This window comes from Eptatretus burgeri, chromosome 11 (assembly GCF_056783735.1).
Source record: "Eptatretus burgeri isolate ZD-2024b chromosome 11, Ebu_testis_v1, whole genome shotgun sequence".
NCBI classification, from domain to species: Eukaryota; Metazoa; Chordata; class Myxini; order Myxiniformes; family Myxinidae; genus Eptatretus; species Eptatretus burgeri.
In genome coordinates this window covers 35,565,636-35,591,239 of record NC_140971.1, presented here as the reverse complement: position 1 = coordinate 35,591,239, position 25,604 = coordinate 35,565,636, and the positions used below count along the sequence as shown (strand labels likewise).

Sequence of the window (25,604 nt, the reverse complement as noted above, 5' to 3'; positions counted from 1 at the left end):
TCTGAAACTTCATACACATAATCTGTGCCCTAATGCCTATGAAACGCCCAAATTGAAGAGGTCATCCATCACATGGTTTGGCAGCCATATTGTTTGTTTCAAAAAAAAGGAAAAATTATTCTTATCCAGAACCGCTTTTGAGATCGAAGTGAAACTGCACACAAATGATTGACAACTATGATGTCATCAGTCACATGGCCTGGCAGCCATCTTGGATTTGCCCAAAAACCTTCAAAAATATTCTTCTCCACAACAGCTGAACAGATTGAGAGGAAACTTCACACACGTGTTCCTCATGACTTGCCGATACAAGGATGACAAAGAATAATTGATAGGTCACTTGGTTCGGCAGCCATATTGGATTGAAGAACAATATTCAATAATGTTTTCTCTGGAACTGATTATCCAATCGAAGTGAAATTTGGCAAATGTCATCTCCCGCTATTGCTGCATACACTGTGAAAATGATGATGACGTAGGTCACATGGTGTGGCAGCCATATTGGAAAGAAAAATTAACCTTATGTGATCAAGTTGAAACTTCACACACGTAATCGTCCTCAAAATCATGGGCAGAGTGCAAATTTTCAATGCCATAGGTCCACGTATTATGGCAGCCATGTTCATTTTAAAACCGAAATTTTAAAACCAATTTTCTCCCAAATGGCTTAATGCATCAATATGAATTGCATCACATTACATGGAGCAAGGGGAGTGGATTATTACTGCAAAGTTTCGGATCGATAGCTAAAGCAGTTTCCAAAATATACTTTTTTATTTGTTTTCTGTGAAACCAATGTGGCTGCTAAACCACGTGACTGACGTAATTGTTAAATAAAATATTTACATCAAGGGTCGTGCGTCATAACTGCAAAGTGCAGTATTGATAAGTTATTCGGTTTCAGATAAATAATTATTTTATCATAACCAAGAAATCGCATCTTATTTCCTGCATGGCTGTTCATGTCTGTGTGTGGATGTGTCAGAAGCGCCACCTATTCTGCAGGCCACGCCTTCCCTCGTCGTAACAAATGTCACAAGCACCGCCATTTAGCTAGGCCACTCTTCTCCCTCCAAGCCTCCTTCCCACCTCTCTCAAAAACTCCCCCCCCCCTCACCTTTCTCCCACCATTCATCCCCCACACTCATCCTTCCCAAAATTGCCCCCCCCTCCCATCCACAAAGCTGCCTGCTTCCACTGCCCTCTCACCTCCATCTCTTCACTCCACCTCCTCAAATCCTCAACTGCCTTCTTCCCCCTCTCTTGCCCCCTCCTCTCCCCCAGCACCACAGAGCCTTTTCTCCTCCTCATCCGGCCCTCTCCCCTAGCTATTCTGCAATCCCCCACACTCTTTCAACAACACTCCTTAACTCTACCTCCCCCTCCCCCCCCCCCCTGCACCCAAAGCCTCCTCCCCTCCCTCTTCATTAAAAGTGTGGATCTCAAATATGCGGGGCCTTTGCTCAAACCTTTCAGATCTTTCCATACAGGTTGCCACTGACAAACCAGACATAATCTGCCTAACAGAAACTTTCCTCCCCCAAGACATGTCTGACTCCCAAGTATCTCTCCCTGGTTACTCCCTCCTCCGGTATGACAGACCTGAGCCTCGCCCTGGTGGAGGAGTTGCTCTCTTCATCAAAGACTCTATTCCTCACTCTTCATGCACTGTCCTCACTCCCCCACACCCCCAGGAACTCTGGCTATGGCTTCCCCTCCACTCCCACCTCATGTTTATATGTGTACTGTACCGTCCACTAAACAGTGATGACTCCATCCACACCTCACTATCTGAAAACATGGACCAACTTCTTTCTTCTCATCCGAACTCTCTCTTCCTCATGTGTGGCGACTTCAATTGTCATCATGCCAGTTGGCTTGGTGTGAGTACCTCTCTCACCTGTCATGGCACTTCAGCAAAAGCTTTCTGCGACTCATTGGGACTGACTCAATCGGTCAACTTCCCGACCCGGATCTTAACCAATGGTACTCCATCTCTTCTGGATCTGATTTTGACAAATTTCCCTGAAAAAATCTGCTGCTCTTCTTCCTGTCCAATCGGTTCTTCTGACCACGTCCTTGTCAAAGTGGACATCTCTCTGGCTATTATCAGAGAACCACCTCACCGCCGTCGAGTCTAGCATTTCACTCAAGCTGACTGGCAGGGTCTCCAAGCAGCCATCAAACTTATAGACTGGTCTCCTATCGATACTTTCTCCAATATCAACTCATCCTGGGAATTCTTTCAAAGAAACTTGCTCTCCCTCATGCACAGATTTATCCCCTCTCATCTTCAGTTGTCCTACCCTTCCTCCCGCCCTTGGTTCACTGAAGCTTGTGGTGAGGCAGTTGTCCTGAAACAACTTGCCTTTGCCTCATGGAAAGCAAACCCAACTGAGGGCAATCTCAGTTCCTTCCATAAAGCTCGGAACAAGTGTGTATCTACCCTCAGGAGAGGAGAAAACAACATCTTTCTAATCTAAAGTCTGAACACTCAAACCTCTCTCCCTCCTCAAAATCCTGGTGGAATCTAATAAAATCTGTTTCTGGTGTATGTACCCCCTCCATCCCCTCCCTTACCTCAAATGGGCGCACTGCAGATACCACACGTGAAAAGGCCGAATGTCTAAACTCGGTGTTTGCAGCTAAATCTTGTGTCCAAAACCCATCACTTTCTCGACCCACCTTACCCAGTCGCACCCAACTGTCCCTGGACTCTGTGTCCTTTTCTCCTGACAAGGTGGAGAGCTTGCTGTCAAACCTCGACTCAGATTCTGAAACCGGTCCAGACGGCATCAGCCCACGTGTCCTAAAAACCTGCTCTTCTGCTCTTGCTTACCCTCTCTCTGTTCTATTCACCCTCTCATTTGCTCAAGGCCATCTGCCATCTGCTTGGAAATCAGCAAACATCACTGCCTTGCATAAAAAAGGTGCAAAAATAGATCCCTGCAACTACAGACCAATCAGCCTTCTCCCAATCATCAGCAAGGTAATGGAATCCATCATCGCTTCAGACATCAAATCCTTCTCTTCTCCAATGGCTTGATTTCTGATCATCAGTTTGGATTTCAGACCAGGTCACTCTACCCTGGATATGCTGCTTTTGCTCTCCCAACAATGGATGGAAGTCCTCAATGCCAGACATGAAATCCGAGCCGTATCCCTGGACATATCACGTGCTTTTGGCACAGTCTGGCACCCTGCCCTGCTCAGCAAACTCTCTTCTTATGGTATCGAAAGCCATCTGCACTCTTGGCTCGCAGACTTCCTCTCCTGTCGCAGTCAACGTGTGGCCCTAAATGGAGTTCTTTCATCCCCCCTTCCTGTCGAGGCTGGAGTTCCTCAAGGTAGTGTTCTGGGCCCTGTTCTTTTTCTGGTTTTCATCAATGATCTCTCCGACTCTCTGGAAAATCCTCTTTATCTCTGCTGACGACTCCACCCTCTGCCGTACCATCTGTCATCCCTCAGACCGCAAGCAGCAGCTTCTTCGCTCACTGCAGATCTGGATAAAATCACAAACTGGTCCAACACGTGGAACATGTCTTTCAATCCAGACAAATCTCACACTCTCACTATGTCTCATCGAAAGGACCGTTTAGAACCCCCCCTCCCCCCATCCACTTTCTCAACAATCCTCTGGAAGATATCCTTTCTTTCAAGCTTCTGGGTCTCACTATCTGCCATGACCTTTCCTGGGAAAGCCACATTTCAAACCTCGCCTCAAAAGCCAGTCGCCGACTGGGAATCCTCCGTCGTGCAAAGTCTTTCCTCGGCCCACCTGAGCTCCTGACCACTTACAAAGCTTTTGTCTGCAGCCTGATGGAGTACTGCTCTCCCCTCTGGGCTGGTGCTCCTGCCTCCCACCTTTCTTGGCTTCACGCTGTAGAAACCAAGTCATTTCGGATCATTGGCATCTCCCGCAATGAGGCTGAGTCTTTTGGCCTCTCACTCAATCACTGCAGGTTGGTCGGTGGTCTTTCTGTCTTCTACCGTCTCCTCTCCAGCCTCACCCAACCCCCCCCCCCCTGCTCTCTCTGCGATTTGTCCCCACCACTTTTCTGCAGAGTGCTCAAGGTCTGCCAACAACCCCCTTCTGGTAAAACTACCAAAATCACGAATCACTGCTCACCTTCACTCTTTCATTCCTCCTTTTTCCCACCTTTGGAATAAACTCCATCACTCTATTCATTCCCATTCTTCCCTCCAGGCCTTCAAAACAGCTGTTCACCACCACCTCTTATTTTCCCCCATCCAAATCCTCGATCTTTTTTTACCCCGTTAATCCACCCCAAACCCACCTCCTTGAAATTCCCTGCTTTCCTTCCTGAAAGTCCCTGTAATGTCCATCTTCTTTTCCCCGTGTTCCCCGTCCCATCCCTCTCCCTTCCACAGATCTCCGAATGTCTCTGTTCCCCACTGTTTGTCCATCCCTCTCCCTCCCCTCCTGTCTCATGCCCTCCTTAATGTGCGTCGTGTGTTAGCTCTCATACGAGCCTCGACAAGGTATACAAAAAAAAAAAAAAAAACATTCTCTGAACGTATTTTTGCAGAGTAGATCTCCTTTAAGGAAGAGAAAAAAATTTGAAACACCCCTTGTGCCAACAACTTGACATGATTATCTTTGCTCTCATTGTAAATCGTCGTCTGCACTCCAATCTGTGATGTCACTGAGCTCCTTTTCAGGTAGCATCAAAAGTGAACGAAGCTTTGGACAAAAACTTTCCCAAAGGATCAAGCATTCATCTGATTGCAGAACCAGGAAGATATTATGTGCAATCTGCCATCACTCTTGCTGCCAACGTTATTACAAAGAAATCAGAAACCACAGGTATAGCGATGGTCCAATTGCAGAAGGGTAATGCAAATTGTATTTTTAACTTCAAAAAATAAAATGATATGCCCTTTGATTTGAGCTCCTGTAAATGTGAATCTGCCCTCTATTTTTGTGACGTCACGTATCTCTTTTTTTTTTCACAGGTAACATTAAAAGTAAAAAGAAAGTTGGCAGAATATCCCATTTGATAGCAAGCCTACAATTTGGTTGTCATGTATTTGAAACCGTGTGTGGTACAAATCTCCCTTTCACAATCTCAAAGGTGATTCGTGCTAACACTAGTGTTGGATTTTATCATTTCACAAGTTTTCTAATTATTATTATGCATTCACATTCACAAGCTCGTTAATCCAGCCAAGTGCACCCAGCACCGTGAAATGCCAAATAGTTAGTTCATCTTGCAAAGAACGTATTTTTCAAACCACATTCTTTATTTTGCAAAAAAATTCTGAACCAAACTACTCGTTTGTAATTGTATTGTTTGTGTGCATTGACACCCAGTTAGCTTTTGCCCAGGAAAAAACGTAGTCACGTGGTCGGTCACATGGTGCGAACATCCTCTCGTTTTTCCCAACGTTGCAAAACAGCATTCCATCTTTAAAAAGACTATTCATACTCAAAAACTAATTCACTTCGTTCATTTACAAAGTCGTCCATCCACCCCGGATTAACTACTCCAGACTAAGTTTTCTTTGCAAATGTAACACGATATTCCTGTTCTGTTGGAATTAGAAGTGCGTGCTACATCTAAAAACATGTCTACCTTTGGGACGTGAAAAGAAACCCATTCAAAATGAGAATTTAAAGATCCCACATCATCTTTCTAAAAGAGTAGGCTATTGTGTGCTGGTGATGTGCATCGTTCACATGGCCTCCAGTGGGTGTAGAAGCTCAAGTATGGATAAGACACAGGCATGTTGAGCCAAAAATGGCCTGCTTCTGTGTATAAACTTCTTTGTATTCCTGTTATAATTATTGCTTGTAAATCATGTATGACACAATTTTTTCTTCCTGTTTAGATGACAAGTGCTCGTTCATGTACTTCGTGAATAATGGAATATACTCCTCATTTCACGTCGTGATGTACAATCGTTCCACCGTGATACAGCCACTCTCCTTGAAGGTAATCACACCCCATTAAATCATTATCTCGAAAAGTCATCATGCTGCATTTCAAACTGCACATTGTTTTGGAGCTTTTTAAAATGTATATATATATATATATATTTATATATATATATATATATATATATATATATATATATATATATATTTATATATATTTTTTGACAACAGTGAGGATCATCGAAGAGCAAAGTTGAATTGGCAGTGGCGGGGAAACCTTTGGGCATAATCAGCAAGGAATGACCGAACAGGAAAATGAGAGAGTGAGAGAAAGAGAGTGAGAGAAAAAGAGAGAGAGAGAGAAAGAGAAAATAAACATTGAAACAAGCAAGTAATATTTGGGGCTTAGGAAGGGTTAATGGAGGTAATAAAGATCATGGGGTGGGAGGAGGGGTGACACGAGGTGGCGGTGCACTGCCTGCCAGAAGCCCCGGAGGGGAGAAGCCCCACTCTTCCGGAGAAGCCCCAGAAGAGTGGGGGGAAAAAAACGACCTCTGGGAGGCATTTCCATTTTCTCTAGATGGAAGAAATGATGAACAAAGAAGTTGAGGTGAGCATTCAGCCTTCATTTTGGAAGTTTAACCAGGGGGTGGTAACTGGAAGAGTGTGTGCATCCTTGAGGAGATAGGGAGGGTTGGAGGATATATATCAGAGAAAAGGAAGTTAAAAAAAACAGATAGACGACCAACCTGCCTGCAAAGTGAAGTCAACAGACTTTGTACTTCAACCTCATCGTGGAGTATTCCAATAATGTTGAGAGCTTTAGATTCTAGAGAATCCACGAGAGACAGATGTGATGCTCGGGTGCCATCCCACAGGGGATAGCAGTATTCCACTGAGCTGCAGATAAAGGCCTTGAAGACTGTGAGTAGCTCTGATTTTCCAAGGAAAGATTTGGATCAATGGAGAATGCCCAGTCTGTGGCTGGCTTTCCAGGTCAGGTTGGTTTTCCATGTGGTTAACCAAGGTGAGGTCATGGGTGATGGTGAGCATAGATGTTCAAGACACTGAACATCCTCCAGTAGCTTAACCTGAAAGTCAATAGGTGGGTTTGTTTGAAAATCCTTCCAGCATGACAAGATGAGACAGAGTTGCCAGTATTTTGGAATATGTTCCAGAAATCACACCAGATTAGAATCAATTCTCGATGAACATAGAGTGGAACTGCAGCTCTGCCTTACAATGGGATGGGGGTATTATGCAACATAATGTGGAGTCATCTGCAAAAAGGAAGAAAGGATTTTCCAAAGCATGAGAGATGTCATTTTTGTAGATGAGAAAAACGACTGGGCACAAGATTTACCTTGGGGCATTCCAACTTTGACTGGGTGAGGATTGGAAAGGTGAATATTCCATTGCTAGTGACACATTGACTGTGCAATTGTAGAAAATTAGAAATCCAGATAGGAAGGTGACCATCTCTGCCACATCTTGCGATCTTGGTAAGGAAGGAAAGAAGCATACCAGACTGTCAAGTGCCCAAGATATGTTCAAGGAGATGGTGCTGACCACTTGTCCAAGATTTTGGGCCGACAACCATTGATAAGAGAGGAGCAGTAGCAAGTCCAGAGTTGAGTGATCGAAACAGAATCCAAAATGATGGTCAGAGATCAGACTTTAAAAAGAGGAAGGTTTGTTCCATTTTTTCCTGCCTGTGGAACCAACTTCCACATTCTTTTCAATCTCATTCTTCCCACCAGGTCTTCAAGACAGCAGTTCACCACCATCCCAAATCATCCCCTATCCAAAACCATGATCTTTTCTTCACCCGTTAAACCACCCCATCCCTTCAATTTTGCTTCTGTATTTATTTTATCCACCCCCTGCATTCACCCCTACTCCTCAACCATACCTGTGCATCCCTTGTTGTCCATCTCCATTTTATTTCCTCTTTTGGCCCTGCTGTTGGCATTTCTCCCTTCTCTTTCTGTTGTTCCTTTTGTTATGCTGCCTTCTGATCCATACTGTGTTCTAGCTCTTCCACGAGTCTTGATTTTGTATGCAATAAAAAAGATGATGTCAGCAGCAATGATTAATTTTTGACTTTCTTGTAATCAGAAGTAAAATAGGTAAATGACGTGTTGGTCTGCAGTTCAGAGAATGTTTTTTCACCCTTCTTGTAGATGGGAGTGATATTTGCTGAATTCCAGGTAGATAGGAGGTGGCTGGAGGAAAATAACAGACTGCATGCAAAGGAGAAGCAAGAGCAGTGGAGTAGGATTTCAGAACATGGGCATTTATAACATCTTTGCATGTTGCTGAAACAGGGTTGAGGCGAGACAGACGACACGAAGTCCAGCAGACAGTGGGTACAAAGTAGTAATATTTGAGAAGACCAGAGTTGGTGTCAAAGCCACCCAATGCTCACCTGTTTATACATTTATTGTTTTTAAAAGATGAGTCTAATAATATTTTTTATAATTCTCTAACAATTTTTTTTTTGGAGGGGGGGGGTTGGAAATCACTTAAAACATGTAGAAATGCAAAAAAACAATTTTTCTCTAACAAATTTTTTTTTGGGGGGGGACCAAGTCCAATATCTAATGGCATGATCCTTGGACCATACCTAACCCCCCCCCCCCAACCAAGTTTCGTCGAAATCCTAATCACTTAAAACATGTAGAAATGCAAAAAAAAAAAAAAAGAAATCGAAATTTTGTTGAAAAAAAAGTTGCAAAAACATTTTTTTTTCTCTAACAATTTTTTTTGGGGGGGGGTTGGAAATAACTTAAAACATGTAGAAATGCAAAAAAAAAATTCTCGAACAATTTTTTTTTGGGGGGGGGGTTGGAAATCACTTAAAACATGTAGAAATGCATGTAGAAAACATGTAGAAAAAAGAAATCGAAATTTTGTTGAATAAAAAGTTGCAAAAAATATTTTTCTCTAGCAACTTTTTTTTGGGGGTGGGGGGTGGAAATCACTTAAAACATGTAGAAATGCATGTAGAAAACATGTAGAAAAAAAGAAATCGAAATTTTGTTGAAAAAAAAGTTGCAAAAATTTTTTTTCTCTAACAATTTTTTTTTTTGGGGGGGGGTTGGAAATCACTTAAAACATGTAGAAATGCAAAAATATATATTTCTCTAACAATTTTTTTTTGGGGGGGGGGACCAAGTCCAAAATCTAATGGCATGATCCTTGGACCATACCTAACCCCCCCCCACCAAGTTTCGTCGAAATCCGTCGAGGAGTTTTTCCGTAATACAAAAAATTCAACATTTTCACGCTCACGCTCACGCCAGGGGTATCGCTATAGCTCTCTGTTGTTCCAACAGGCGAGCTAAAAACGGAAAAGCTTGAGAAAAGAAGCAAATGAGAGAAAGCAATGATGTGAAAAGCCCAAACCTCACAAGTCTGTGCCCTTGTCAAGATCTAGTTCAACACAAACTTCAACTCGATACAACAGGACCAAGCCGGTGCAGCTGAGAAGAAAAGAAAATGTATTTCCTATACACAATAAACAGCACATGGAAGAAACATTTGGAAGGAACGGATCCGGTTGGATATTCTTCGCTTTTGAAGAACTTTAGATGAAGCTGGGAAACTGCATCCCTTTCCACAATCGAAAACCTCACCCTTGCTATATTTCTGATTACTTGCCACTGTTTTCAAAGTTTTTTTTTTTTTAGTCTTAAGTTCTCATTGTAAACCTGAAAGCTGATTCGGTGAAGTTAAATTGATATCAGGAAATTACCAGACTCTCTATCGAGTGCAGCCTGTGGCTGCTGGTTGCATTATTGGTTGGGATGCGGCTATGCTGCTGATGCAGTGTCCCCCTTACCAGTACACTGGGTACTAATTTTGCCAACCTCAGAAGGATGACAGGCTGAGTCCAGGCTGAGTCAACCTCCTGGTGTATTTTTTAATTCAGCACCCAACGGCGCTTGAACTCACGACCCTAGGATCCCAAGCCACCACCCAAACCACTAAGCTAACACCAGGCTCGAAATTAGCAGTGATGGATGTACTTTAACTTGTAGTAAGCAAAACAACACACATTATACAAGGAATCTAATTATTGTAAAAATAAGCTTATTTACTTCAGAGAAGCATTGCCTACACAAACGATTATTTATTTATTTTTTGCAGGATTTGCAGGTTGTTGTTTTTTTTTGTTACAAATCACTATTCTCATGCAGAAACGCGTGTGTTTCATGAAAACGTGTGTACATTCTCTTGTACTAAGCAAAACAACACATATTACACAAGGATCCTAAATCATGCAAATCATGCAAAACAAGTTCTCACCACTTTGTGCACTTTTTTATTTTTAAGTTCCAATTCACTATTCCAGTGCGGAAACGCATGTGTTTCATGAAAAAGTGTGCACTTTATCTTGTACTAAGTAAAACAACACATATTACACAAGGATCCTAAATCATGCAAATCATGCAAAACAAGTTCTCAGCACTTTGTGCACTTTTTTTTTTTAAGTTCCAATTCACTATTCCAGTGCGGAAACACGTGTGTTTCATGAAAAAGTGTGCACTTTATCTTGTACTAAGTAAAACAACACATATTACACAAGGATCCTAAATCATGCAAATCATGCAAAACAAGTTCTCAGCACTTTGTGCACTTTTTTTTTTAAGTTCCAATTCACTATTCCAGTGCGGAAACACGTGTGTTTCATGAAAAAGTGTGCACTTTATCTTGTACAAAGCAAACAACACATATTACACAAGGATCCTAAATCATGCAAAAATAGTCTCATTTGCTTCAGAGTAGCATTTTTTTGTTACACAAAAGCTAGTTCCAAGCACTTTGTGCATGTTTTTATTTTCAATTCACCATTCTCGTGCAGAAATGGGTGTTTCATCAAATAGGGTGTTCTTTAGCTTGTATGAAGCAAAGCAATACACACTGTCGCGAATCTGGAAGCTTTACAGCACTCAACATACAGGTCCAATAGAACAGTTATATCGGTAAGTGTGTTTTAGTTCGGGTCCCCGTCCCTTGTTTAATGGGTGAATAAATGTTCGTTTGCTGTGAGTTATTTTGATAGTCAGGGTTTTCTTTTACATTTTTACATCACTCACAACAACTATGGCTCCTACATCTCCAACTAAAACAACGGTAACCCTCTGCTCCCGGCATTCTCCGCATGCTCGCTTGTATGCGGGCGTGTTCGGAATGTGATCGAACTGAATTCCATTCCCAAATATGGTCATGAATCGGTTCGCTTGGACCAGGCCTGAGGGAGATCAAAGATCAGGAGAGCGAGGGAATCTGCCAGAGGGAGAGATCAGAAGAAGAGCGAGAGAATCTGCTCGAGCGTCAGAATCGGAGATCGGGAGAGCAAAGGAATCTGCTGGAGCTCGAGGCTGGGCGGAAGGCGTCTCGTCGCTGGTGTGCTCTGGTTCACGGCGCGTCTTGTGGCTGACGTGGTCTGCGTCTGGTTGCCCTGGTTCCTTCTTGGCCGATGTGCTCCGGGAAGGTGCGGACGTCGAGCCACGCGGTGTGGCCAGGTAGCCTGCTATCTTCTCGTCCCTCAGCTCGTCTTCCCTCTGAGCCGAAGGGATAATAAAGACCACATTGGGTTCGTTTCTTTGGGTGTGCATCTGAGTGTGGGCCCGTCTGTAAGTAGGAATTGTATAAGTGTTCTTGGCTGTACATACTTGCTTCTCTATTCGTCGTGATAACTCTGCTTCTTGCGTGCTCCCCCCTTCCCCCCCCCCATTATAAATAAATACATTTGTTAAATGTATCAGTTTTGCTGTATTTCTTCCATTGGCTTAGCATAGCACGTGTTGGTGAATTATAAAGGCAATTGCCGCCGTAAGGGGACATTTGGACCGACGGATCTCGGTGATCATCCGCTCGGGTCGCACACGGGTCAGACATGCTAGCGGCTCGTTCCGTACGAGCGCCGTCGAGGGTGTGAATCCTCGTTAGATCGCCACGTGGTCTTCTAGGTATTTTGAAGATTGGCAAATATCCCTGTACCACGTGGTGGAATTATTGACGATTCACGGTCCAATAAGGGACCCGTACTTTTCGGAGTTTTCCGAAAAGGTACGATCTAAATTCCGGGTGTTCGGTGGAGTCGACTCTGCAGCTCCATCTCGCGGTCGTGCTCGTCGCCGATACCCGGCCCGCAACAATACATGATAAATCATGCAAAAATAGTCTCATTTGCTTCATAGAAGCGTTTTTGACACAAAAGATAGTTCTCAGCACTTTGTGCATGTTTTATTTCCAATTCACTATTGTAATGCAGAAACGTACGTCATTCATCAAACAGTCTGTACTAAGCTTGTACGAAGAATAAGAATGGAATTCATGTAAAAATTGGCCTATTTGCCTGATAAAAGCGTTTCCAACACAAAAGGTTGTTCTCAGCAGGTTTTGCAAAGTTTTTTTTTTGTTTGTTAAAAATCACTATTCTAGTGCAGAAACGCACGTGTTTTATGATAGAGTGTACTGAATCTTGTACTAAGCACAACACATTTACGCAAGGATCCTAATTCATGTAAAAATAGTCTCATTTGCCTAATAGAAGCATTTTTGACAAAATCTAGTTCTCAGCACTTCGTCCCCATTTTTATTTCCAATTCGCCCTTCTAGTACAGAAATGGGTATTTCATCAAATAGTGTGTACTTTAACTTTAACTTGTACAAAGCAAAACAACACATATTGCACGGGGATCCTATTCAAACGGAAGACCAAGAAGGAACCTGATGGAGTCATCAGGAGGAACCTGGATAGGATTCGGGTTTCAGCCGCCACTCCACAACCCTCAAACCCATCCTGGTGCAGCCAACTGAGCCCTACGGAAATTTATCTGCAAGAATTCACTTCTCCTTGGAGAGATAGATAATGAAAGATAGAAAAAGAGAGTAAAACAGAAGAAAAAGCAAGAATTTGAAGGAAGAAAGAGGATTGTGAAAAAAGAAGAAAGAAGTGTGAAAGGAAAAAAAAAAGATGTTGGTATTTCAACAGTTACTCCCCAGGCTCAAACGCAGCAACATGTACAAGCTACCAGCAATCTGTCAGCAGGGAAGCACAGCCCACCAACGAGACCCCCATCAACAACACTCCGTACACATGCACACAATCACCCATCAATGCTCAAGCTACCTAAAAGTCTTGCCAACATCCATATACTCCTCTATCTGAAATACTTACAGGTACCTATCTAATTCCATTTTAAACGTATCCACTGTTTCTGCTGCCACTACCTTTCCAGGGATATAGATTGTTGACAAAACTCCAGAAATGGACACAAAAATGGCCAATTTTTTGTTGTTGGTATTGACCTTGGACGAATCCAGAAATTTCTTGTTTTGTCTGGAGCATTTCTAAAGTGAACATACCCACTGCATATTTTAGTCATACAGATCATATAATATGTAATCTAAGACATAAAAAAGAAACTTCCAAAACACTCATATTATCTGTGACTGCTCCTTGCATGACAGGGTGAAAATGAAGTGACATTCAAGTCCACTGTATGGGGTCATACATGTGATGGCGACGACTGCATCGTGAGGAATTGCTCTTTGCCAGAGCTTTCCACAGGAGACTGGCTCATTGTCAAAAACATGGGTGCCTACTCGATGACAACTTGGAGCATGTTCAATGGCTATTCTCCTCCCGAAGGTGTATTTGTTATTGCTCAGAAGGACTGGTCAGTTTTCCTGATGTTTCTGTGTCACCTTTGTTTTTGTTTGGAATCACCTTGAGACCATATTTTAACATTAATTATTACAAGTGGGTTGGTCTAACAGCATTGCTGGGTTCTGGTATAGAGAACCCTGATTCAAACCCAGTACATTTAATGTGTCTGCTAATTGTCTACTGGTGTCCTTGTTTCCTTGTTATTCATATATAAGTGCACAGATGTATCATCATGTCTTTGCTCTGCATTTTATTTATGGACAAGTTGTGTCACCCAATCAAAATTGGGTTACTTCGACTTTTCGTAAACAATCAAGAGCTGAAGCAAAAAATTAACCCCGAGAGTGCACCATGGCAGTGATGGGCCAAATGGCCTCATTTTATTGATTCAATCCATTGGGACCACACTCTGTGCAGAGCATTGGTGCTGCCTAAGCAGTCTCCTTCGCTATTGGGCACAATCCTGGACGGGTCGCCACTCCGACACAGTATACCAGCAAGCTGGCACTCATTTTGCCGACCTCAGAAGGATGACAGACAGTCAACCCCACCTGGTATTAATTCAACAGAGGTGGGATTTGAACTCAGGATCCTCGGATCGCAAGCCCACCACCCAAAATTTTCTTGTTTGAGGTGTTTATTGATTTTCCGATTTATAAACACACATACATATGGAGAATTGCCTTGTGAGAGGGTTGATATGTACCCATGACCTGACCCTGGCCACCACAGCCTTCTTCTTCTTCTTTCGGCTGCTCCCGTTAAGGGTCGCCACAGCAGATCATCCGTATGATCCGCATAGTGATTTGGCACATGTTTTACGCCGGATGCCCTTCCTGACGCAACCCTGGTCGCCTCTTACGACACAGGGATATGGTACACCTATTTTAACCGGGGTATACACCGGCCCAGTATACTGGTACTCATTTCGCCGACCTCGGAAGGATGACAGGCTGAGTCAACCCCCTGGTGTATTAATTCATTAGCCCAACGGGGCTTGAACTCAGGACCTTTTGGATCCCAAGTCGCTGCCCCAACCACTGCGCCAACACCAGGCTTCCCTGGCCACCACAGCACGTATGCAAAATTTGGCGGAAAATGGCCCAGCCATTAATTTTTTTCCTATGATTTTCAGACCTATGCACATACTGTACATACAGAGAATTTATTGTGGAGGGGGGAGGTTATTTATTTCCATAACGTGATCCTGGCTATCCCCAGCACATCTGCAAAATTTGGTGAAAATTGGTCCAGGGGTGTGAGAAATCAAAGAAAAGGCTTAATATGAGCACAGTGACAGACAAACACACACACGCACGCACACACACACACACACACACACACACACACACACACACGCACCCACACACACACACACACGCACACGCAAACGCACACACACACACACACACACACACACACACACACACACACACACACACACACACACGCACGCACACTGTGTATGTATATATATATATATATATATATATCTATATATATATATATATATATATATATATATATATATATATATATATATATACAGCTCTGGAAAAAATTAAGAGACCACTGCAAAATTATCAGTTTTTCTGGTTTTACTATTTATAGGTACTAGTGCGGGCCCGTCGGTGCGTGCCAGTATGTGCAGCTTCGTGCCTGCAGTCTCAGGTCCCCAGCATCAATTGTGACGTCATATCAAACGAAGAAGAAGAATTGTGACGCCCCTCTCTCTCGCCCCCCCCTCTCCCCCTCTCTCTCCCCCTTCTCTGTCCCCCCTCCTCTCTCGCCCCTCTCTCCCTCCCCTCTCTTGCCCCCCCTCTCTCCCCCTCCTCTGTCCCCTCCTCTCTCCCTCCCCTCTCTCACCCCCTCTCTCACCCTTCTCTCTCCCTTCTCTCTCCCCCTCCTCTCTCCCTTCTCTTGCCCTCCTCTCACCCCCTCTCGCCCTTCTCTCTCCTCCTCCTCTGTACCCCCTCCTCTCTCCCTCCCCTCTCTTGCCCCCCTCTCCCCCTCCTCTCCCCCTCCTCTCCCCCTCCTCTCTCCCTTCTCTTGCCCCCCTCTCACCCCTCTCTCGCCCTTCTCTCTCCCCCTCCTCTCTCCCTTCTCTTGCCCCCCTCTCACCCCCCTCTCTCGCCCTTCTCTCTCCCCCTCCTCTGTACCCCCTCCTCTCTCCCTCCCCTCTCTTGTCCCCCCTCTCATCCCATTCTCTCGCCCTTCTCTCTCCCCCTTCCTCTCTCCCTTCTCTTGCCCCCTCTCTCGCCCTTCTCTCTCCCCCTCCTCTCTCCCTTCTCTCTCCCCCTCCTCTCGCCATTCTCTCCCCCCTCTCTCCCCCACTCTCATCCCTCCTCTCTCTCCCACTCTCACCCCTCCTCTCTCCCCCTCCTCTGTCCCCCCTCCTCTCTCTCGCCCCCTCTATCTCCCCCTCTATCCCCCTCTCTCTCCCCTCCTCTCTCCCTTCTCTCTCCCCTCCTCTCGCCATTCTCTCCCCCCTCTCTCCCCCTCTCTCTCCCCCTCCTCTCTCCCTTCTCTCCCCCCTCCTCTCGCCATTCTCTCCCCCTCTCTCCCCCACTCTCATCCCTCCTCTCTCCCCCCACTCTCACCCCTCCTCTCTCCCCCTCCTCTCTCCCCCCTCCTCTCTCGTCCCTCTCTCTGTAAATGTATTCACAAATGTCCACCAAGCACGATTAATTCCAACCCTGGGAAAAAACTGCTTTCAAACCCTTGGGAAACACCTGTTTCCCTCGGGAAAATTCAAACCTTGGGATTAATTAATAATTTGAATAATAATCAAACCTTGGGAGTTTGGCACATACCCAGGTATGGCACATACCCAGAGAAAGGCACATACCCAGGTATGGCACATACCCAGAGAAAGGCACATACTCAGGTCCCCAGTGTCGATTGTGACGTCATACCAAACGAAGAAGAATTGTGACGTCAATCCTTCAAATTTTTTTTAAAATAAACATTAATTGTGACGTCATTGGTGATGTCAAAGCACCGTGTCCTGTCATTGGTTCACAGATACAAGGCCGTAACTTGGGAACCGCTCATCCGATCGACATCAAACCTCGAAAAGGCACATCAGCGGGTCCCCGGCAATATTCCTGGCAAGTTTCAATCCGTTCGGACCGGTGATCGCCCGGTTATTAATAATTTGGGAAAAAATTGGCATGATAAGGTGAGAAGGTGGAACAACATCCTTTAGCTGCCATATATACACCTTTTCAACAATGAAAAAGCAGTAAAATGGCCGTAACTTGGGAACCGCTTGTCCGATGGACATCAAACCTCGAAAAGGCACATCCGCGGGGCCCCGGCAATATTCCTGGCAAGTTTCAATCAGATCAGACCAGCGGTCGTCCAGAAACGGCGGTCGCAGAGAAACAAACAGACAGACAGACACACAGAGATTGCTGTAATTATAGATAGATGTGTTTGAGTAAAACGAACATTTTTGTTTTATTCTACAAACAACTGACAACATTTTTACCAAATTACGAATAAAAATATTGTCATTTAGAGAATTTATTTGCAGAAAATGACAACTGGTCAAAATAACAACAAAGATTCAGTGTTTGCAGACCTCAAATAATACAAATAAAACAAGTTCATATTCATTTTAAAACAACACAATACTAATGTTTTAACTTAGGAAGAGTTCAGAAATCAATATTTTGTGGAATAACCCTGATTTTCAATCGCAGCTTTCATGATTCTTGGCATGCTCTCCACCAGTCTTTCACATTGCTGTTGGGTGACTTTATGCCACACCTGGTGCAAAAATTCAAGCAGCTCGGCTTTGTTTGATGGCTTGTGACCATCCATCTTCTTCTTGATCACATTCCAGAGATTTTCAATGGGGTTCAGGTCTGGAGATTGGGCTGGCCATGACAGGGTCTTGATCTGATGGTCCTCCATCCACACCTTGATTGACCTGGCTGTGTGGCATGGAGCATTGTCCTGCTGGAAAAACCAATCCTCGGAGTTGGGGAACATTGTCAGAGCAGAAGGAAGCAAGTGTTCTTCCAGGACAACCTTGTACGTGGCTTGATTCATGAGTCCTTCACAAAGACAAATCTGCCCCATTCCAGCCTTGCTGAAGCACCCCAGATCATCACCGATCCTCCACCAAATTTCACAGTGGGTGCGAGACACTGTGGCTTGTAGGCCTCTCCAGGTCTCCATCTCACTATTAGACGACCAGGTGTTGGGCAAAATTGAAAATTGGACTCATCAGAGAAGATGACCTTACTCCAGTCCTCTACGGTCCAATCCTTATGATCATTTGCAAACCTCAGCCTGGCTCTTCTTTGCTTCTCATTGATGAAGGGCTTTTTTCTAGCTTTGCACGACTTCAGCCCTGCCCCTAGGAGCCTGTATCGAACCGTCCTCGCCGTGCACTTCACCTCAGCTGCCGTTTGACATTCTTTTTGAAGGTCACTTGATGTCATCCTATGGTTGTTGAGTGACATTCGAATTAGTTGGCAGTCATCCCGGTCAGTGGAAAGTCGTTTTCACCCTCTGCCAGTCTGTAGCTTTGTTGTCCCCAATGTCTGCTGCTTGACCTTGTTCTTATGAACCGCCGTCTTTGAAATTTTAAGGATGGAAGCAACGTGACGCTCACTGTATCCCTCTGCCAGTAAAGCCAGAATTGAACCCTTCTTTTCCTCACTCAAAACTTTTATTTTCAATTATTTTGGCATGGTGAATAGTTATTTTTTTGATTCCAATTATTTTTGAGGTACTACTAGCACTGTTTTGCCATCCAGCTGGTCCTATTGCAAGAGGATAGTGATGACCACAGCAGTAGTTTTTATACTTTTCCTTGTTAAATAAGATTCGGTTCAGGTGATCACCTAATGAGTACCTCACTAAGTGGAATGAGGTGTGCCTGTGTTGGAATTCAACAGACACTGGAATGGAATGGCTGCCATACATGTAGAGATGCTGATTGAAATTTTTTTTTGCGAGTGGTCTCTTAATTTTTTCCAGAGCTGTGTATATAGATATATTCGTGCTCCTGACACCAAAATGTCATGGCCCCGGAGTCGCGGGGGAACCGCGAGGGAGGGGCTGTCCCTGGTTCCTCTCCGGACTCACTAGGAATCGCAGGCTGTCGCACACGAATAACTTCTTCGAGTTATTTGAGTTATAGCACGAATAGCTTAGCGGGTCGCTAATCGACCGTGAACGTCAATAACTTGACCACGTAATGCAGGGTCCACCGTCTGACAACCGTATCCCTAGGAACACGTGATCACCTTATCGGGGAATTGCGCCCTCGATGCGTACTTGCGTTACTTAAGTACTTACCGTGTCAGGTGCAGCTGAGCGGAGCTGCCATGTATGCACCGGCTATTTTAGCAGATTTTGGGGAATAACGTCCTGGCTAAGCTGGGGTGTGGGCCATGCAAGACCAAAGGAGGAATAATAATAATAGTAATAAGAATAATAACAAAAATAAAGGTTTATTTCAATTCAACTTCCATCGCGGTCAAAGGCCGAATTAAGGTAAGTTTTACAATTGATAATTTTAACACATAGAATGTGATAATACAATAAAATGGAAATAAAAAGAACATCAAAACAGAATTAAAATTTACAATAATTTAGCAATTCACATGACATCAAAGTTCAAAGATTAACAATCACCGCAGTTTATTCATTGTGCAGATGAGAAATGCCATTTGGGCTGTTCTTGAATCTTGTGGTTTTACATTTGAATTCAGTTAGTTGTTTTGAGTTGTGTAGCTGATAGCTGCTATGAGATCTGTCTGCAGGTAACAAGTGGTGAAGTTTGGAATTTTGGAGCAATCTCGCGATAAAACAACAAAGTTGTTCACGTCCCTTTTCAAGTGACTCCAAACCACAATCACGTAAAGCATCCGAGTAGCTGCAGTACTGTGGGCCAAGGATAAGTCTACAAGCCCTTTTCTGAACAAATTCAACAACATTGCCCAGCTGCTAATTCCGCTTGACCACACAGGAGCTCTGTATTCTAATGTGGGGCGAACAAAAGATGTGAAAATGGTTACAAGAGCATTCCTTGGGAGGGAATAGTATTTTAACTTCTGAATCATGTGTAAATGACTGTGAACTCTTTTAACAATACAACTGATGTGTGCATCCCATTTCAAATCTGCCTGGATGAAGATGCCCAACAGTTTAATGATTTTACAATTTTGGAGTACAATATCATTCAATGACAAGTGAGAAGGGGGTGGTTTATTTAAAGTGAAACAGATGTCAACAATCGCACACTTTTTGGGGTTGAGATACATTCCGTTCCGTACAGCTCAGTTATGAAGTTGTTCAAGAACAGCTGGCATGTGAGATTCAGTGTGAGTACTATGGTTTTCAATGAATGTGAGGTCATCAACCTATTTGAATCAGTGAATACCGGTGGCAATGTTGCTGTAGTGGGGCGAACAGCATCGTTGATCATGGCAAGAAATACAACAGGTCCCAACTTTGTTCCCTGGTGGAGCTCCGGCATTAATGTGCATCCATTCAGAGACCTTGTCCGTGAACTTAACACACTGTTCACAATTTGAAATAAAGTCACTTATCCAAGAAACAAGAGATGAATCAACTCCCATTTGTAGGAGTTTTCAAATAGCATCATTGAGTAAATTGATCCTGGTATTTCTGCACGTTCATGAAGTGTGTGCAGAATATCAATCAGACAATGTGAAGTTGATACACCTTTAATGTTTCCAAACAGTTTGGGGTTAAGGTTCTGCTTCATTGCTTCCATCGTTCGCTCTGCTATGAAGTGTTTTTTGCTATGAAGTGTGCAATTTTTGAGAAGTGGGCAATTAGAGCAACTGGGTCGCAACTTGTTGATGGTGAAAGGTGACAATTTTGGAATAGGAACGACACATGCCCTTTTCCACTACACTGGAAATGTTTGTTGCTTGTATGACGCATTAATTATGTCCGTCAGACGTTTGGCTAGTTCGTAAGAGAACTTATGGATAAGTCTGGTAGAGATGTTGTCAGGACGGCTTGCTTTGCAAGATTAGATTTTTCCAACTTTTCGACAGACCTCCCATGGATGGACTTGACAGATCAGGAGAAATGACAAATACGCTGGGAGTAAGGAAGGCTTCAGCGGTTGTAAATCTCCTCCAATGGATGCAAAGTAAGAACATATTGCATCAGCAATAGCTTGGTGATCTGATTGCTCGATATTCTCAACTGCAATGTTGCGATGTGAGTTACTGCTGCCAGCAGTCATTAGACGAATCTCATGATACCATAGTGCTCGGTTTGAACGTTTTAAACGTTTGACCTTGGAAGTATAGTAATTTCTCTTTGCTGAGGAGTTTGTACAAGGGTCTTTATGAACGACGTTATCCATGCTTTATCTTGCTGATGTTGGTGAACACTTCGTTGTGCGAAGTAGGTGTCGATCGCCTGGTGAAGCATGATGAAACATGTTGCATTTGTTGTTCATGTTCTCGGTAGACAAGACCTCAGACCAATCGTGATTGCTCAACCATGCTCCAAATTCCTGTGCATTACTCTCTTTCAGAGGTCTTACAACTCGTTTGCGAACAACGTTCCTCCACAGAAGGGTGGATCGTGGTTTTACAATGACACATTGAATGATCACCGAGTCCCAAGGGTGAAATACTCTCAACTGTATTATAATGTTCAGCAAGATTTGTTGCAATCTTGTCCAGAGTCGTATCGTTGTGAGTGGGCTCGTTCACGAATCTGCACCGTTGAGTCTGAAAGTAAGGTGAAAAGTTCAAGTCAATTGAAGTCGCCAAGAATGGTGATTGCAGTATCCGGCTGTAGAGTGAGGATCTGGTCTATCGTCGAGCTAAGGTGATCGAACAGCTCGCTTGTTAATGGACTCTTTGGAGGGTAATCGAAGGTGGTGATGACTGTGCTCACTATCGATCGTGGCAGACGAGGAGGTCAGACCCTCACCCAAATCAATTCGAGATTTTCAGGGACTGAAACATTAAGAGGTACAGCTTGAAGGTGAAACTTGGTGAAAATAGCAACGCCTCCTCCCCTTTGCTCCATCCTTGGGCACAAAAACAATTCTAAGCCTGGAATAGTTAACAAGTCCGCAGGCTGATCAGGAGAGAACCGGGTTTCAGTAATAGCTGCAAGGTCAATACTGTTATGGTTCATGATCAGGCCTAATTCATCAACCTCGATGTTGAGAGAATGCAGATTACATAATAACATTGCAGGTAGACACAGGTGGTGATAATGACCATTCGGTCTCACGAGTGTTATATCAATGAGGGTCTTGCACCCAAACTTCCCAGAAGGATCATGTGTAGGGTGGTTTCCAATGATGGTCAATATTGGACACTTCGTATGTTTTCCAGCTAAAGAACATCTGGCATGTGAGATTGGCATGCGACCCACACACACGCAGACGCACACGCACACACACACACACACACACACACACACACACACACACACACACACACACACACACACACACACACACACACACACACACACACTACATTGTCAGGCTCCTGACACCAAAATGTCGCGGCCAAAAAAAATGAAAGAGACAAAAACAAGCTGGGTACATGTCCAACAGGCACATTTATTAAAACAAGGGTGAAGAAAATTATGTGCCACAGTATGGGATTTATTGTAAATGTACAGCAGGGAAAACAAGGAATTTGTGGGGTGCGGCAAAAGACATGCGATGTTTACAAAAGAAGAAGACGGTGCAGAGTTATCCTGTATACTCTTAAACAGTCTTAACTTATGCTATGACAGGTGCAATCACATACACACAAACCCGAGGAAAATTAGAGACAGCCCAGAGAGAGAGAAGCAGTTGAGGTTGAATTGAGTTGAGAAGTGACCTCTCAATACTTGGCACGGTCAGCAGACCTGCGCAACCCAAAACGCTTAGGAAAGTGGAGGAGGGAGAAATACTGAGGGTGTCTCGGGTGTGGGCATGAGTGAGAGGCGCAAGTGTAATGCGACGTGGGGTGCAATGTGGTATAAGAGGAAGAATGTGAGGTGCAGGTCAGTATGGTTCACACTTGAGTTCGCTCTGAAAAGAACGATTGGTTGGGACTTGCCCATGTCGATTGTTCTTTTGCATCCACAGTAGACGAGAGATAGATGGTAGAGAAAGATGCGAGAGAGAAAAGACCCTATCGTAATAGTGTGAGAATCTGTACGTGTAAATGTTAGTGCGGGATGCAGCCTAACCGAGCGTCGATAGAATGAACGCTTTGAGTTATGCCCCGAAATAACCCGACCGTTGTCTCCTCAGCATCCGTCGAGGCTGCGGTTAGTGTTCAATGAATATGTGGCAGTTGCGTTGGTTGTAGAGAAGTACGAGTACGTTGTGGCGTTTGTAGTGAAGAGATTGTAATGTGGCGTTGTGGCGAAGAGGTGGAAATTCCTTGTCACGATGTCGTCAATAACGCTCGCGTTTGTAACTTAACTGTAAGCGTGAGCTGTTGTGTGTATTTTTGGTAGTCGTATGAAGTGGTTGTGGTGAGCGTGGTGCAATATGGTGAGCAGAATGAAGGTCTGAGGTGAGACGGCAGTTGAGTATTGGCACGCAGTTTTGAATGGAAAATGGCGCACAGATGCGAATGAGGTGCTCACGGTGCTGCTTTGCTTGGTTGGTGTCGTCGTTATCGATTTGGGTGCATGCTTTCTTACGTGTTTCGTGAGAGAGAGAGACAAAGGAGTGGAAGAAGAAGTGTAGAGATTGAAGATTAAGGACCTAACTAAACGAGCCACATGCAATGCGTCTTTCCCTTTTCCCACGAGACAAATGGAAAGGGCTATTACACACACTATTGAAATAACTACCTTGGGATCTCTGTATGTTGTGTGCCATTGCCTCAGAGGCATGAAGTTTTACAGAACTGCATTAATATATATATACATTGATGAGCCAAAACATTATGACCACCTGCCTAATATGCTGTTGGTCCTCCATGTGCTGCCAACATGGCGCAGACCCGCCGAGGAATGGACTCCACAAGACCCCTGAAGGTATCCTGTGGTATCTGGCACCAAAACATTAGCAGCAGATCCTTCAAGTCCTGTAAGTTGCCAGGTGGAGCAGCCGTGGATCAGACTTGTTGATCCAACCCATCCCACAGATGCTCAATCAAATTAAGATCTGGAGAATTTGGAGGCCAGGGCAACACCGTGAACACTTCATCATGTTCCTCAAACCATTCCCGAACAATGTGTGCAGTGTGACAGGGTGCATTATCCTGCTGAAAGAGGCCACTGCCATCAGGAAATACCATTGCCATTAAGGGGTGTACCTGGTCTGCAACGATGTTTAGGTAGGTGACACGTGTCAAATTTACGTCCACATGAATGGCCGGATCCAGGGTTTCCCAGCAGAACATTGCCCAGAGCATCACACTCCCTCCTTTGGCTTGTCATCTTCCCACAGTGCATCCTGGTGCCATCACTTACCCAGGTAAACGGCGCACACGTACACGGCCATCCACGTGATCTAAAAGAAAATGGGACTCATCGGACCAGGCGACCTTCTTCCACTGCTCCAAGGTCCAGTTTCGATGCTCGTGTGCCCATTGTAGGTGTTTTTCATGGTGGACAGGGGTCATCATGGACACTCTCACCAGTCTGCGGCTACGCAGCCCCATACGCAGCAGGGTGCTATGCACTGTGGATTGTGACACATTCCTCCCGTGACCACCATTAAAATGTTCTGTGACGTGCCACAATAGACCTGTCGGTTCGGACCAGACGGGATAGCCTTCGTTGTCCTCATGCATCGATGAGCCTTGGGCGCCAAACACCCTGTCACCGGTTTGTGGTTTGTCCCTCCTCGGACCACTTTTGGTAGGTACTCACCACTGCTGACCGGGAGCACCCCACAAGCCTTGCCATTTCAGAGATGCTCTGACCCAGTTGTCTGGCCATAACAATTTGGCCCTTGTCAAAGTCATTCAGGTCTTTACTCCTGCCCATTTCTCCTGCATCCAACACATCAACTTCAAGAACTGTCTGTTCACTCACTGCCTCATCTATTCCACCCCTTGACAGGTGCCATTGTAACAAGATAATCAATTTTATTCACTTCACCTGTCAGTGGTCATAATGTTTTGGCTCATCAGTGCAAATATGTATGTATATATGTATATGTATGTATATGTCTGTTTATGTACTGTATGTATATGTGTATATATATATATATATATATATATATATATATATATATATATATATATATATATGTATATATTTAGTACATGTTGTCATCATCAAAAGTTATCATCTCATGAGTTTGTTTCTATGATTGAATCCTCATTCCATTGGCGAAACGAAACGATATCTACGGCATTAGCATAGGGGTGGAAGGGCTAAATCTAGATATAAATTGACAAAAGGTAAATAGTTGAAAGAAAGGAGGATTGGGAGTGTGTAGTTCCACCATGTTTGGTGGAATACATAATAAATACATGGCTTGAAGTAATGTTTGGACATTTACTCTTCTTTTGCAGGGAAACCTTGCAAACCCTCCCTGAAGCCATGAAGACGTTTGTTCCCCTGGAGGGCACAGGCCTTTGGGTGCCATTGTGCTGTGTCCAGAACTCCTGAACCCAATGAACAACTGGTGCAAATATCAGTTTTATGCTTGATAAGGACTGAGCACCGGATGATAAGTTGTACTTGTTAAAGTACAACTTATACCTCTTATAGACGGTGTACACCTCTTACTATATCTTATATACCTCTTATATACAGTGTACACCTCTTATTTCAGCCATTTCTTAATATGCAATTTATCAAATGTCATACAATTTTCGCATAAGAAAGCTTCCATTAATTATTTTTTTGAATTAACTTAGATGACATGTGTAAGCACAAGACTCATCACAAGTTCTTCTTAAGGTCAACGCAAACCTTTCGAGTTTCAGAAATTGCATATTTAGTATGCATTAAATGGCGTATAGTATGATTGCATGCCATTCTGTGAAAATTGTACACCAAAAAATTACAATGAAATGTAAAAATTCA

General features: G+C 44.0%; 1 protein-coding gene across 5 annotated transcripts in view; it reads left to right on the top strand.

Annotated features, from left to right (window-relative positions):
* Positions 1-25,604, top strand: part of LOC147016859 (ornithine decarboxylase-like) — a 122,441-nt gene extending 96,837 nt beyond the window's left edge. For all 5 annotated transcript variants that reach the window (XM_085845985.1, XM_085845983.1, XM_085845982.1 and 2 more), the window contains 4 exons: positions 4,684-4,828; positions 5,854-5,957; positions 13,385-13,593; positions 25,088-25,604. In XM_085845985.1, the coding sequence (XP_085702111.1) occupies positions 4,684-4,828; positions 5,854-5,957; positions 13,385-13,593; positions 25,088-25,184 (555 nt within the window). In that variant the 3' untranslated portion in view covers positions 25,185-25,604. The remainder of the gene's footprint in view (positions 1-4,683; positions 4,829-5,853; positions 5,958-13,384; positions 13,594-25,087) is intronic.